Source organism: Malaclemys terrapin, chromosome 6, assembly GCF_027887155.1.
Source record: "Malaclemys terrapin pileata isolate rMalTer1 chromosome 6, rMalTer1.hap1, whole genome shotgun sequence".
NCBI lineage: Eukaryota > Metazoa > Chordata > Testudines > Emydidae > Malaclemys > Malaclemys terrapin.
In genome coordinates, this window is record NC_071510.1 from 101371609 (window position 1) to 101385699 (window position 14091).

General features: G+C 39.3%; 1 protein-coding gene across 1 annotated transcript in view; it reads right to left on the reverse strand.

The window, feature by feature from the left end:
• Window positions 1-14091, reverse strand: part of ITGA2 (integrin subunit alpha 2) — a 105525-nt gene that overhangs the window by 46891 nt on the left and 44543 nt on the right. Inside the window, exons 3-4 of the mRNA XM_054032893.1 lie at window positions 4129-4238; window positions 2802-2893 (exon numbers count right to left, since the gene is read on the reverse strand). Of these exons, the coding sequence (XP_053888868.1) occupies window positions 2802-2893; window positions 4129-4238 (202 nt within the window). The remainder of the gene's footprint in view (window positions 1-2801; window positions 2894-4128; window positions 4239-14091) is intronic.

Here is a 14091-nt window from a genome sequence, read left to right on the forward strand (position 1 = left end):
ATACAACACACACATTTTTGCAACCCCAGAAACATTTTATTAATGTTTACAAAACAATTATATTCTAATTAATCTTAAATTTATTTTTCCTTCCTGTTAAATAGTCTAGTGTAATCATACCTGTGATATCCAGTCAGTGTTAATGAATTCACATGGATCAGGAAAGCTTTTGAACAGAAAGTGGCTCACGCATATATGTGTGTGTGTGTGTGTGTGTGTGTCCAATTTAGATACAATTTAAATTACTCTACATGAAATATGTACATTTTTAATTATTAAAGTTCATAATGGCTAATAAATAATGTTGCCTCTTTGGGTAGGTCTACACTTACCTCCAGGTCCAGCGGTAAGCAATCGATCTTCTGGGATCGATCCCGGAAGTGCTTGCTGTCGACGCCGGTACTCCAGCTCGGCGAGAGGAGTACGCGGCATCGACGGGGGAGCCTGCCTGCCGCGTCTGGACCCGCGGTAAGTTCGAACTAAGGTACTTCGAATTCAGCTACGTTATTAACGTACCTGAATTTGCGTACCTTAGTTCGAAATGGGGGGTTAGTGTGGACCAGGTCTTACTCTAGAAGGCAAAAGAATCATTCAGGTTTTGGTCAGAATTTTCTCACCCTAAAGAATCAGAGAACAGAGTTTTCAGTGCCAATTCACTAAGATACTTAAGCAAATGCCTAACTTTTAAGCACAAGTAATCCCATTGATTTCAGTGGAGTTGCTCGTATGTTTGACATTAGGCATGTTTTTAAGTACTTTGATGAATCAGAGCTTATATTGGCTAAAAGAGGCCAGCGATGATGATAAATTATTGAACACTAATACAATAACATAAGGGGCAATAGAGAAAATATTAATTCTAAAATGATTCAAGTCAACTGGGACATCCTGAATAATGATGAAGGTTACTCACCTGTAATCAGAGTTCTTCAACATGGCTCTGCATGTTCCCACCTATGGGTACTGCAATGCCTTGTGGTGCCTTACAGTAAAACATCTTCTAGCAGTGTCAGCTAGAGCACTCTTGCCCCCCCGCCGTTCCCCATAGCATCTAGAGGCACTTCTTTATAGCGTCACCTCTCAGAGCATCATGAGGGTGCAGTACCCATAAGTGGGAATATGCCTAGCCACTTGAAGAAGACCTCATTCTTACTTTAAACTGGAAAGAAAGTATAGTGAAGTGTCTGCTTTATATTTAGTTTCACTACGTTGGGTACTGTACTGGTGTATGATATATATATCTTAAACTGGAGTATGTATGCATCACAACAGTGAATCAATATAACCTATAAACGTGTTGATCATTCACCATTTTGTAAGCTCTACCATTGCTGTGGTAGATCTTTGAACATAACTGTTCACAGTATATAAACAGATTGTACATAATGTAAACTATAAGGAATTGTTTTTGCAGCATCTACAGAATACAAAGCTGGCATATGATAGCTGCATTTGGAGACAATGGAAAATGAAAGCTTTTAAAGGTATCTGAGGGTATAAGTTCATACTTCATTTATCAACAACCAGAGAGATATTTCAGAGGGTCAGAAAAGTGGAGTGGTATATACTTTTATATATGAATTTTCCATTCCAATGCAGTTTTAGCTGTCTGCAGAGTTCATTTTTCAACATTATTTTAAGTGAACATTTAATTCCGCTTTCTCTCTCTCTCTCAAGTGTTATTTTTTAAAGAATCCTTACATATTGGAAATTAAAAGTAAAAAGACAGTGAAGCAATCTGAAACTGCTAACTCAAAACTTGCCTGAATATTTAACTGAAAATTTGTATTCTGAGCTAGAGAAAAATTCCCAAGCTGCTAAGTGCTTTAGGACAACAACATTTTTTTTAAAGGTGGCCCTGGGATGTTATGGGCTAATCCACACAAAGAAAGAGGCAGCCAAAATTAAAAGAAAAACACTTAATTCTCCAGTAAGATTTGGAGCTTTAGCTCAACTACTTAATCTCAATTAGTTACTAGGTTAGCCTTGACTCCTCTCTTGGGCTCTCTTGTGGCTGTTAGGAAGTAGCCCATGATGAAGGTAGAGCGGAGCTGCACCACATCAGGGGGAATTGTAGGAGGCACTCTCACTCAAGTTCCCCAGCATGCAGCATGTGTGCTACTACATCCCTTTATGGGATACAGCTGGTCTTCCTCCACAAGCTGGGTTGGTGAAGGCGAAGCCATGAGGACACACAAAGGGAGCAGACTTTGTATTCACAAAAGCAGATGCTCTACCTTGGAAAAAATGGATTTTTGTAAAAGGCACTGCTTGGCAAATTAATAAAGAAACCCTTTTGGATTAATGCAACAACCACCACCAAGACTGACCTATTGCAAAAGAAACCTAGTTTGCTGTTACTATAATCTACTCATATTTAACATGACTGCTGTCAAAAGAGTATAATGAAGAAAAAACTCAATGACTATAGCCCAGGCCATCTCCTCTTTCCTGTGCAACTTTAATTCTGCTCCCTAGGCATGTGCCTTATGATTCAGTGTTTAATTACATGATCATATACTACTTTTTTTTTTTTTTTTTAAACACAGGAACCCTGGATGGATGCACAAAGGAGAAATTCCTAACTTTTGAGTGCTTTACTTTGCAACCTAAATAACATTATTTTAATGTATGTTTTAAATGTAATATAAAATACATATTATTCCATGTTGTATAATGAAATATTTTCAGCTCAGATTTAGTTTACAAAAGTGGAACATTCCAGCTGCTACATTTTCCATCAATGGTCAACAGTCGAAATCATTTTTTTACTACTTACTGAGTACAGTTTTGACACTTACCAAAAATCCTCCAGTTTTTGAGTTTCTTATTAGTGTCAAGCCAAGGTTCATCTGTTCCTTTATCTCAGTAACATTTGGGATGCGTGTTAAAGCTAAAAATAAAGAGATTAAAGGATAGCAAAAAAACCCTAAATTCCCATTATATGTTCCTTGGTTACACAACTCAAAGTTTAAGCTTAAGGAACCAGAGTTTGGAAGAGGAATTTTTCAAATCCCATAAAAGCTTCTGGGACAAAACAAAAGAAAGATAATTGGTGTGAGAAATTTGCTAGACAACATTAACTGGCCTTGTCACATATCTAGATTAGCATTTATAATTAGACTGCCTGCTCTCAAGAGCTACAGGAAATAGGCAAAGCAGCCAAACTTCTCAAGTGGCAGTTTAACTATATCCAGTACAAATGTTTTTAGTAGGTTGAGTGACTACTCTTATTGTTTGCTGATAGCAGATCTCTCTCAACTGGATCAAGCCCAAATCTTAGATATTTCAGACAGAAAATATAGGATGATGGGAAGATTTGTATGAGAAGAGAAATGCTTTATGCCATAGCACCTAAAATAGAAATTAAACGAGGATCTGAACATATGGTATTCTTAAACATCTCATCATTGCCTTATGTTGCCCTGTCTATTTGCTACATCTAATTGTTGGCTCCCATTTTACACTGGGTTCTGGGTAGGAACAGTCTTTTTATGTGTTTGTTAAGTGCTAGCAAAATGGACCCCGATCAGAACCCCCTAAGCACTGCTGTAATATAAATAATATATACTACCACTTCTACAACTGCTACTAATTCTACAGTTAATATAGAACGGATGTAAAAGTGTTAGAGAGAAACAGCAGGAAGTAGCATCAGAGTTATATACTGAGCTGGCTCTAGAAGCTAAAACTGCCCTGGCAGCATGTGTAATAAATGAAGTGGAGAACAGAGTGGTCCTCTAAAAAGCTCTTCTTTTTACTAGGCCTAACAAAAACAACATTACATGGGAAGAAGCAATAACAACCATATGCCTACACATGCAGCTAATTTTAGTATTAAAAGAAAAATAAAAAGCTATGTTGGAAGGAGAAGAAAAAGTTATGCCCTCCCTATCTTCTTATTAATACCACTGTCCATATTTTTCAGATTCTTTTCAAGTCTTACCCTCATACCAAAGAATGCTCAGCAATAAAGAAACTATTTAGAATAATAGTGTCCTTTTTCACTTAATCAGGGTCAGTAGGTCTGTGCTGACTGCCTAATTCGAGTTTATCAAATAATCTGTCCTGGTACGGAAGTAAGGCAAAATGGACAATTGCATTAAGTCAGCATTAGTTACAACTTACTTTGTAAATTCAGTTTTTTACATGTGGTTTCAAGTGAGTCAACAGGACATGTGTAGATATCTCCCATTCTGTTAGCTGGATACCCACTCCATGGCGAGCCAACAAGCAGCCTAAAAACAAACAAACAAGGGGAAACTGATTAATTCTTTCCTTACACTCTGATGAAGAGCAGTATATTTATTTAAAGATAAACTGAAAATAAATTAGAAAGTCTGAGGCCCCCTAGATAAGTTAGAGAGGAGCTCACAAGATTTAGCACGTAAAAACCAAAAAACCCCACAACCCAACTATTCCCTTTCCAAGTGTCCCAAAATTGTGCTTTGCTCAGCTGTGACTTCCCAGGGTGTACCGCACAAAGACAATGCAAGTATCATATCAGAGAACCCTGGTGGAGAATGGGGTTAGTGTATGGGAATGAGAGAGTCAAGTATTCAGAGGATATTTTAATCTATTATGTGGTTATTAGTATTACGTTATCATGGAACTAGAAGGGACCTAAGAGGTCATCTAGTCCAGTCCCCTGCACTCGTGGCAGGACTAAATATTATCTAGATCATTCCTGACAGGTGTTTGTCTAACCTGCTCTTAAAAAATTTCCAATGATGGAGACTCCACAATCTCCCTAGGCAATTTATTCCAGTGCTTAACCACCCTGCCAGTTAGGAAGTTTTTTCCTAAAGTCCAACCTAAACCTCCCTTGCTGCAATTTAAGCCCATTGCTTCTTGTCCTATCCACAGAGGTTAAGAAAGACAATTTTTCTTCCTCCTCCTTGTAACAACCTTTTACATACCTGAAAACTGTTATCACGTCTTCTCTTTTCAGTCTTCTCTTTTCCAGACTAAACAAACCCAATTATTTCAATCTTCCCCCATAAGTCATGTTTTCTAGACCTTTAATCAGTTTTGTTACTCTTCTCTGGACTCTCTCCAATTTGTCCACATCCTTCCTGAAATGTGGTGCCCAGAACTGGACACAATACTCCAGATGAGGCCAAATCAGTACAGAGCAGAGCGGAAGAATTACTTCTCATGGCTTGCTTACAACACTCCTGCTAATACATCCCAGAATGATGTTCGCTTTTTTTGCAATAGTGTTACACAGTTAACTCATATTTAGCTTATGGTCCACTATGACCTCCAGATTCCTTTCCGCAGTACCCCTTCCTAGGCAGTCATGTCCCATTTTGTGTGTGCGCAACTGATTGTTCCTACCTAAATGGAGTACTTTGCATTTGTCCTTACTGAATGTCATCCTGTTTACTTCAGACCATTTCTCCAGTTTGTCCAGATCATTTTGAATTTTAATCCTATCCTCCAAAGCTCTTGCAACCCCTCCCAGCTTGGTATCATCCACAAACTTTATAAGTGTACTCTGTAAGCCATTATCTAAATCATTGTTATATCACAAAATCAAAGAAACATAGCAAAGGTATCAATAATCACAAATATATAAACAGTAATTAATTTCTAACAAATATAGATAGACAAATAGTGAATTGGGAAATTATGATCTGCAGTTTCCTGACAGCAAAAACCCCCATAAAGAGCTGTCAGGTAAAACGTTCACTGATTTCTTTTAAATTATCCTTTTAACTGATAGGAGACATTATACTTAACGCTTACACAGTGACAGTATGTCGCCCAAGTCTGAACTTGAACTCTCCTACTACACCTTGAAAACACTGAGTCAGAAAGGAAATACTGTAAGTGATGATAACAGACTATTGTGTTGTGTCTGTTTCACCCTGGACAAGAATTTTAAGATGCACAGCTTCTAGTTAAGTTGCCAAAAGTCTTCTAGTGATTCACTCTCCTCTAATTCTACACTCCTAGCAACTGCCACACACTTTCCAGCATTCACACCACTCTGAGTACCTTCCATTTGGGGAATGCAGAACAGTTTTCAAACATTAGCCAATTAATCCCAGATATCTGGGGACATTGGCTATAAATACCGACATTTCAACTTTCACTTACCATGGAAAGGCAGCAGCGATGTAACAGTAGTTTAGGACAGGAAGTGAAGGAGAATTCCATATACCATAGAAAATGCAGGAGAAATGTGGATAAGTAGAACTATTTCCATGGGTATGAATAGTGATGTCTCAAACATTGGATTGTGAAACCGCTTAATGATTAGAAAAGGAAAGACCTCCTGCTTATATACTCTAATATCCATCTATGACCTCTGATTATAACATATTAACCAGTGAGTAACTATTGTTTATATGAAAGGGTAATAAAAAGCAAAGATATGACAAGGAAAGGGTCCCTGTTGAGAAAGTTTTACAGAGTTTAATAGAAAATGATAACCTTTCAATAGGGTTGGAATTAGTAGAATTCTAAGGAGAACTGTATCCCCCACCTCCCATAGAATTCTATCGGATAGTTAAAAGAAAGAAAAAACAAAAATTATAGCAACGATATTTTCTATTATGTATTTTCAAAGCAATTTCTATATAACTTTACTACATTTCCATAGGACCCACATGACCTAGTTGCTATTTAATACTATAGGAATTCAATAAAATGGGTTTGATAAAAATATTACATTTCTTAACACACAAAGGATGTTTCAGGTTTATTCAGACAAAATATTTCCATACACACCTTAGAATATATTTAATTTCAACTAAACACAACAGTATGAAGAACAAACAACCCTATTTCATTTTAGCAGCACAAGTCAGTCAGCAAAAATATAACAAAACTTTAGAATGTACCTAACCTTTTTCCTGTGTAGGAGTATTTTAAAAATAAATGCCCGCATCTCAATTATCTTGCTGAAAACAGTGATTATGCAACAAAAGAAACAGAGAGAATTTACCCACCCCAAAAACATCTGAAATACTTTGTTTTGTAAGCAAACAGGATTTTATGTCCTTCCAGCAATTCCAAACCTATCATATGGTGTTATAAATATCTCGTGATAAAATGGATATTGGATTATTGACAAAGGCCTATCGAAACATGAAGAAAATCAGATTTATAACTCCAGTACAAAACCAATAACCAGGCTGTCCAATAAAGCCTATAACTGGGATTTTCACTGGCTTCCTGTGAGCAGGTTACTGTGCTTTTGTCATTCTCTACTACCCATTAAGTACATGCAGAGATGGAAGGGTTTTGTGTGTGCATGCAGAAAATTATGCAATTATTCCATATTTTGTTTAAGGCAAACCAGAATAAAATAAAATGCAATTTAATTTAATTCAGATCCAATCCTGCTCCCATTTTAATCAATGACAAAATTCCTGTTAGAGGCAAGATTGGACCCCAAAACTAGTATCTTCACAAAAAGGGGACTGAGGTTACAATATAATTGTTTTGTACTTAAAGAAAACCTAAAAGACAAGGAAGTTCTAATATACATCAATTAAATTTCGCTCTTTCCCTCTTTTGTGTTTGACAGTCAGTTTCCACTCTTTGTGTGGGCCTCTCTACAGCAAAATAAGAGAAAAATATTTACAACAGAAAAATGTCATTGTAAAACCAAACCAAAACAAACCGAACATTGATAGTGAAACTTAGGGGCATGAGTAGTATCTGAAACTAAATTTATCTTTTGGAACCGACTAGGTTTCAAGTTGATGCTCTCATTTAAATATTTTAAAACACCACTCTGTATATAATCTGTAAATATTTCACTCGCTATAAATATGTATATTATGCATAACTATTTGTATACTTTTTTCTAAGTTTCTCAAAATACATCATTAAGCATTAAGAAACTACTTATTAAAACAAGGCAGCTATCGTTAGCAGATTTTGGAAATACCCCATATATTACTCTTATGATAAATATGTGACAAATATAATGTCTGGACTGTGTTGGAGTCATCCTGTAATGATGGGTTATGTCTAAGTCACATATCTGCAGTATATTTTATTCACATAGAAACTAACTGTGAAAATACGAAACAAGCAAAAGAAAACAATTATGTAAAAATTTCACCACTCAGATAGCTGAACTGCAGTCATTTTAATGCCTACAGTTGTAGATTAACAAAGTCAGTGTTTCCTTATCTGTGAGTTGCCAGCAGTTCCCTGGGGTGGGAGGGTTTCTATCCTGTGCCCATTCCCTGTCTCTGCTCTTCCATGAAAGCTAATTTGCACAATTATTTGCTCCTTAGGATACATCTACACAGCCAGTGGCAGTGAGCCTCTGAGCCCAGGTTGACAGACTCAGGCTCATGGTACCTCTCTAAAATTAGAAGTGTAGACAGTGCTTTTCAGTTGCTACTCAGGCTGGACCTTGGGCTTTGAAACCTAGGGAGGCCGCCCCATCTGTAAGCTTCAAAGCCTGAGCTACAACATCTACACAGATATTTTTAGTGCTACAGCGTGAGCCTCATGAGCCCGAGTCTGCCGACCTGGCCTTGGAGGCTCACTGTTGTGGACTGGGTAAATGTATCCTTGGGATATGACTACCCCCTTGGGAGCTGCCACCTAATGTACCAAGACTACTTCTATTCCTGTTTTCCCTGCCAACTCAGGACTCCAGCACCCTGTCTTGCTGAGCCAGACACTCCCATCTGCTCCAACACAGACCCAGGGTCTGAATAACTTGCCCCAAGGCTGCAGGTTTACCTGAAAACAGCTCACAAAAGAGTGCTCGTCTTTAGCACTCAGATGCCCAACTCCCAATGGGGTCTAAACCCAAATAAATCTGTTTTACCCTATATAAAGCTTATGCAGGGCAAACTCATAAATTGTTCGCCCTCTATAACACTGATAGAGAGATATGCACAGTTGTTTGCTCCCCCAAGTATTAATACATACTCTGAGTTAATGAATAAAAAGTGATTTTATTAAATTCAGAAAGTAGGATTTAAGTGGTTCCAAGTAGTAACAGACAGAACAAAGTAAGTCACCAAGCAAAATAAAATAAAATGCGCAAATCTATGTCTAATCAAACTGAATACAGATAATCTCACCCTCAGAGATGCTTCAGAAAGTTTTTTCTCAGACTGGACACCTTCCAAGCCTGGGCACAATTCTTTCCCTGGTACAGCGCTTGTTCCAGCTCAGGTGATAGCTAGGGGATTCTTCATGATGGCTCCTCTCTCTCCTTTGTTCTTTTCAACCTCTTTATATATCTTTTGCATAAGACGGGAACCCTTTGTCCCTCTGGGTTTCCACCCCAACCACCCCCACTGGAAAAGCACCAGGTTAAAGATGGATTCCAGTTCAGGTGACATGATCACATGTCACTGCAAGACTTCATTACTCACTTGCCAGCACACACATATACAGGAAGACTCACAGGTAAACACAGCCATCTGCAGATAATGGTCCTGGTTAATGGGAATCATCAAGATTCCAAACCACCATTAATGGCCCACACTTTGCATAATTACAATAGGCCCGCAGAGTTATATTTCATATTTCTAGTTTCAGATACAAGAGTGGTACATTTATACAAATAGGATGATCACACTCAGTAGAGTATAAGCTTTGTAATGATACCTTACAAGAGACCTTTTGCATGAAGCAAATTCCAGTTACATAATATCACTTATTCTCATGTTTTTATAAAACCATACAGACTGTACAACGTCACAGACACCTGCAGCTGGGCAATGCCAGCTGACTCAGGCTCGTAGGGCTCAGACTAAGAGACTGTTTTAATTGAGGTCCTTCCTCACAGGGTCCTAGACCCTGTGCTCCAGCCTAAGCGTCTACACTGCAGTCCCTTAGCCCAACCCCTGGGTGTTTAACTGCACTTAGGACCAGAAGCTCTGCATAAACCACTGCACTAAATTTCCACCTCCTCTGAAGAACTTTGGCCATACCTATACTAAGAAAATAAATCATGTTAGAAAGTAAAATAGCTTGTTAATTTATTATAAACCAACGATGTTAAACATGACTCAGCACCTAGTATAGACAGGGACAAGCTTTGTTTAAGAGAATGTCAGTTGGTCATTGCTAACTCTAGGGTTTCCGTGACAGGTTCACCATTTTCTATAATATCAACCATCAGAAAACTAAAAGCAATGAAGCCACAATGGCTGCTCAAGTATTTATCCCCAGGGTCCTTGGCAGGCAAGGCTAACTAGTGCAGCCACCTGCAGTGCCGTGGCTTCACTGCCATTGTTACTCAAGCTAGCTTTGATCTAGCTAGATCTATGCTAACTTGGGTATGTCTACATTTGCTTCTCAATGTGCATTCATCATCGTGTTCCTATTACACCTCTGGCATTTAAGGAAGTGATGAAGCTCCTCCACTCCTGTCTGTTTCTGGCAAGTCTTTCAATAGTTTCCCAGCTGTGCCCCAGGTTTTTCAGCTCGGCTTCCACAGCTCTTCACCATGTTGTTTTTGAGCGGCCTCGATTTCACTTGCCTTCAGGTGTCCATCTTATTGCTACTCTGGTGATGGAATCAATTTCCAGCTGAAGCAAATGCCCAATACATCTCCAACGCCTCCTAGCAATGATGGTGCTCAGATCCTCTTGGCTGCACTGTGTCAATAGATCTTGGTTTGAGATTGTTCTGGGCCAAAAGACATGGAGGAGTTTTCTGAGGCAGGTTGCATGGAATGAAGACAGTTTGGGCATGTCATACTTTCTCATTCTCCAGCATTCAGCACTATAAAGTAGTGTTGAAAGTACGCAGCGCTGATAAATTTTGAGTTTGGTTTTGGTGTATTTTGATGATTTTCCAGACTGTATTTAAGCTCCTGAAGGTGTTCCTGGCTTTATTGATTTTGTTCCGGTGTCCTGGCTTGTTTCCACCATCCTGGCTGATGGTTCTGCCCAAGTATGTGAATATTTGTACACTGGTAAGAACAATCGTCTATCCGTACTGGTAATGGTGAGGCAATATTAAAGGTCATGATATCTGTCTTATTGCAGTTGATTTTCAGTCCAATTTGTTGGCTGAATGCGTTGAGTTGAGTTGTTTTTTCTTGAATATGGTGTTGGGTATGTGATAGAAGAGCAACATCATCTGCAAAGTCCAGGTCTTCAAGGGATGAGAAGAGTGTCCATTTAATGCCTCTTGGTATGTCTTTTGTTGTACGCTGCATTACCCAGTTGATGGCAATGCTGAAGAGGATTGCAGACATGACTCACCCATGACGTACTCCTGTTTTGACATCAAAACTGAGCTTACTGTGATCAACACTGCATGTAAAGTTGAAATAGAAGCTTTTGAGGACGTTGATTATACAGAAAGGAATTCCATATGCCCGCAGAATGTGCATATGTGAATGCTGTCAAAAGCCTTCTCAAAGTCTATGAAATTTATGTAGAGTTGTCGTTGCCATTCTAAGCACTGTTCTATTATGTTTCGTAGAATGAAGATCTGGTCCATGGAGCCATGCCCTTTCAGAAAACCAGCTTGCTCTTTTCTGAGAACTCTATCAAGTTATCCTTGCCAGGAGCTTTCCCATTTTTTAAGGATTTGATGGCTTGAATGATCTCTTCCTTAGTTGGGGTGTCTGTGTTGATATCAAGATCTTCTTCTGCCTCCGGGATGTTTGCTTCCTCTTTCGGTGGCTCCCTATTCAGCAATTCTCTGAAATACTCCGTCCAGCACATTTCTTGTTATTTTCCATTTGCTAGTAGGTGTCCTTGTTTGAGAGTGTTTGTTGGTGTCTGCCATTTACCACTTGTAAGCCGTGTCATTTTGTAGATGGTTCCTTGTATACCACAAGCAGCTGCATCTCTGCTTGTGTTGCCAGATTATTAATATAATGCTGTTTGTCCTCTCTCACAAGGCGTTTGACCTCCCGGTGTGCCTTGCTATACTGCTCTTAAGGTATTTGTCCTTTAGCTTCTGGGATTCTGTGTCTAAAACTTTGTTCTTCGGGGCTCATCTGGTTTCTATGGCTTTCCATGTGTAATCCACTCCTTCCTTCTCTTTTGCTTGTAGCCTAGACGGGCTTCACTGTTCTGTTTATACATTTCTGTTACTTTATCCCACTTCTTGTTGATCTCCTCATCTGCATTCCCCTCCTCTTCATTAAGGTCTGCAAGTGCTTGAAACCTGTTCTTTAACTGCAGAATGAAGGCTTTCTGTATTTTGGGGTACTTTAGCTTGTCAATGTCATAACATCTATGTCCCTTGTTTGGTGGACCAACAATTCTCAGTTTTAGCTTGAAGGAGGCTGTCACAGGTGGTGGTCGCTGCCAACATCTGCACCCCTTCTCACTTTCACATCTGTCAGTAAGCGTCGCCATTTACCATTGATCATGATATGGTCAATCTGATTCTTATATCTGCCATTTGGAGAACACAACATCAGCTTATGAATTTCATGATGTTGAAATAGGTCATTCATTTTACAGAAATGAGCAAGCTTCTCTCCATTTTCATTCATGGTGCCACATGCATGTCTTCCCATTGCTCTGTTGTTTGTGTGGTGAAGCATTGGACTGGGTTACCTAGGGAGATGGTGGAATCTCCATCCTTAGAGGTTTTTAAGGCCCGGCTTGACAAAGCCCTGGCTGAAATGATTTAGTTGGTGTTGGTCCTGCTTTGAGCAGGGGATTGGATTAGATGACCTCCTGAGGTCTCTTCCAACCCTAATATTCTATGATTCTATGAAAAACCACATGCCTATCTACCTATTTCCCTTTCCCCTCTTTGCATCTCTCCTGCCCAGCAAATGCTACCCTCCTTCTCCTGTCCCCCAAACTCTGTTCACCAGCTCAAAATGGTGGACAGCAGCCTGTATCCTAGCCACTCTCCTGCCTTAGATTTGAATAATGAAAACATTCAATTGTGCAAAATACAACTGATTATTGAGACAGTGGCTACAGGAAAAAAAAAGTCTGGCCAGTATTCTCAGCTTACATGAGACAGACCTGGACTTTGCATACCTGTAAAAGTACAAAGGCTCCCCGGTGAGGTATAAATTCCCAGTTTCACCCATTCTTACAGGAAAAGAGCTTTGCCTTAGGAATTGCAAAGCTCTTAAAGGCTTTTCACAGGCTTACATAGAAGAAAAATGCCTCAGACAATCAGTGCAGAACCCTATCTATTTTTCTCTGCACTTTCACCATGTCTGCAGGGGAGATAGAACAGACTCTAAGACGGAGAAATTGCTTGATTTTGGTCCAGACATTCTGTGGAATAGCTGGTTGGTCACTCCTCCTGGTATAATAGCTTGCAACTCCCTTCCACTCTTGCTGCACATCTAGGGGGACCACCTTAGTGAATAACTTCACAGTATATCTCATTGGTCTGCCCTTTTTGAATAAGGCCATTTTCTGCCTCAGGGTAATGTCATACAGAGTGAGGACAGCCTACAGGGGATGCTGCCCAGTTTGCCTCAGAGGTCCCCCAGTAACCCCTCTGATACTGTATAAGCACCTCCAAGACAGAGCCAAACTGCAAACCCAAACCAGGAACATAATTCCCACTCTGCCTCCCAGACACCACTGCAAACCCGAACAGCATGTACTGCACAGACAAAATCCCAATACAGCCTTCCTCATGCGCACACCACTTACCATCTCTGAGATTCTCTCCCAATACTGGGAAGAATCTGAGGGAGGGAAAGTCAGAACTGCATTTAAAAATAATGCTAGCACAGCCTCTCTGGAATACAGAACAATAACCACTTGCGGGGGTTTTTTTCCCTGCTCTTTTTTTTTCCTGACTTTCATCTGAAGAAGTGAGGTTCTTACCCATGAAAGCTTATGCTCCCAATACTTCTGTTAGTCTTAAAGGTGCTACAGGACCCTCTGTTGCTTTTTACAGATTCAGACTAACATGGCTACCCCTCTGATACTTGACACCATGCAAGGCAATGCTAGCTTTGTATCTCTTTAAAACAATAAAGCAAATGTTCTGTATGTGAAGCATAAAATAAAGATTCTGAATACCAGCACGAAGAATGCATGATATGTTTACTAAAAGATTTGGAAACATGTGTTTTTAAATAAACAATACCACACATAGTTTATAGAAGATCTAATTAGACTCATCAATTTTCTCTGAACAGCATTTCAT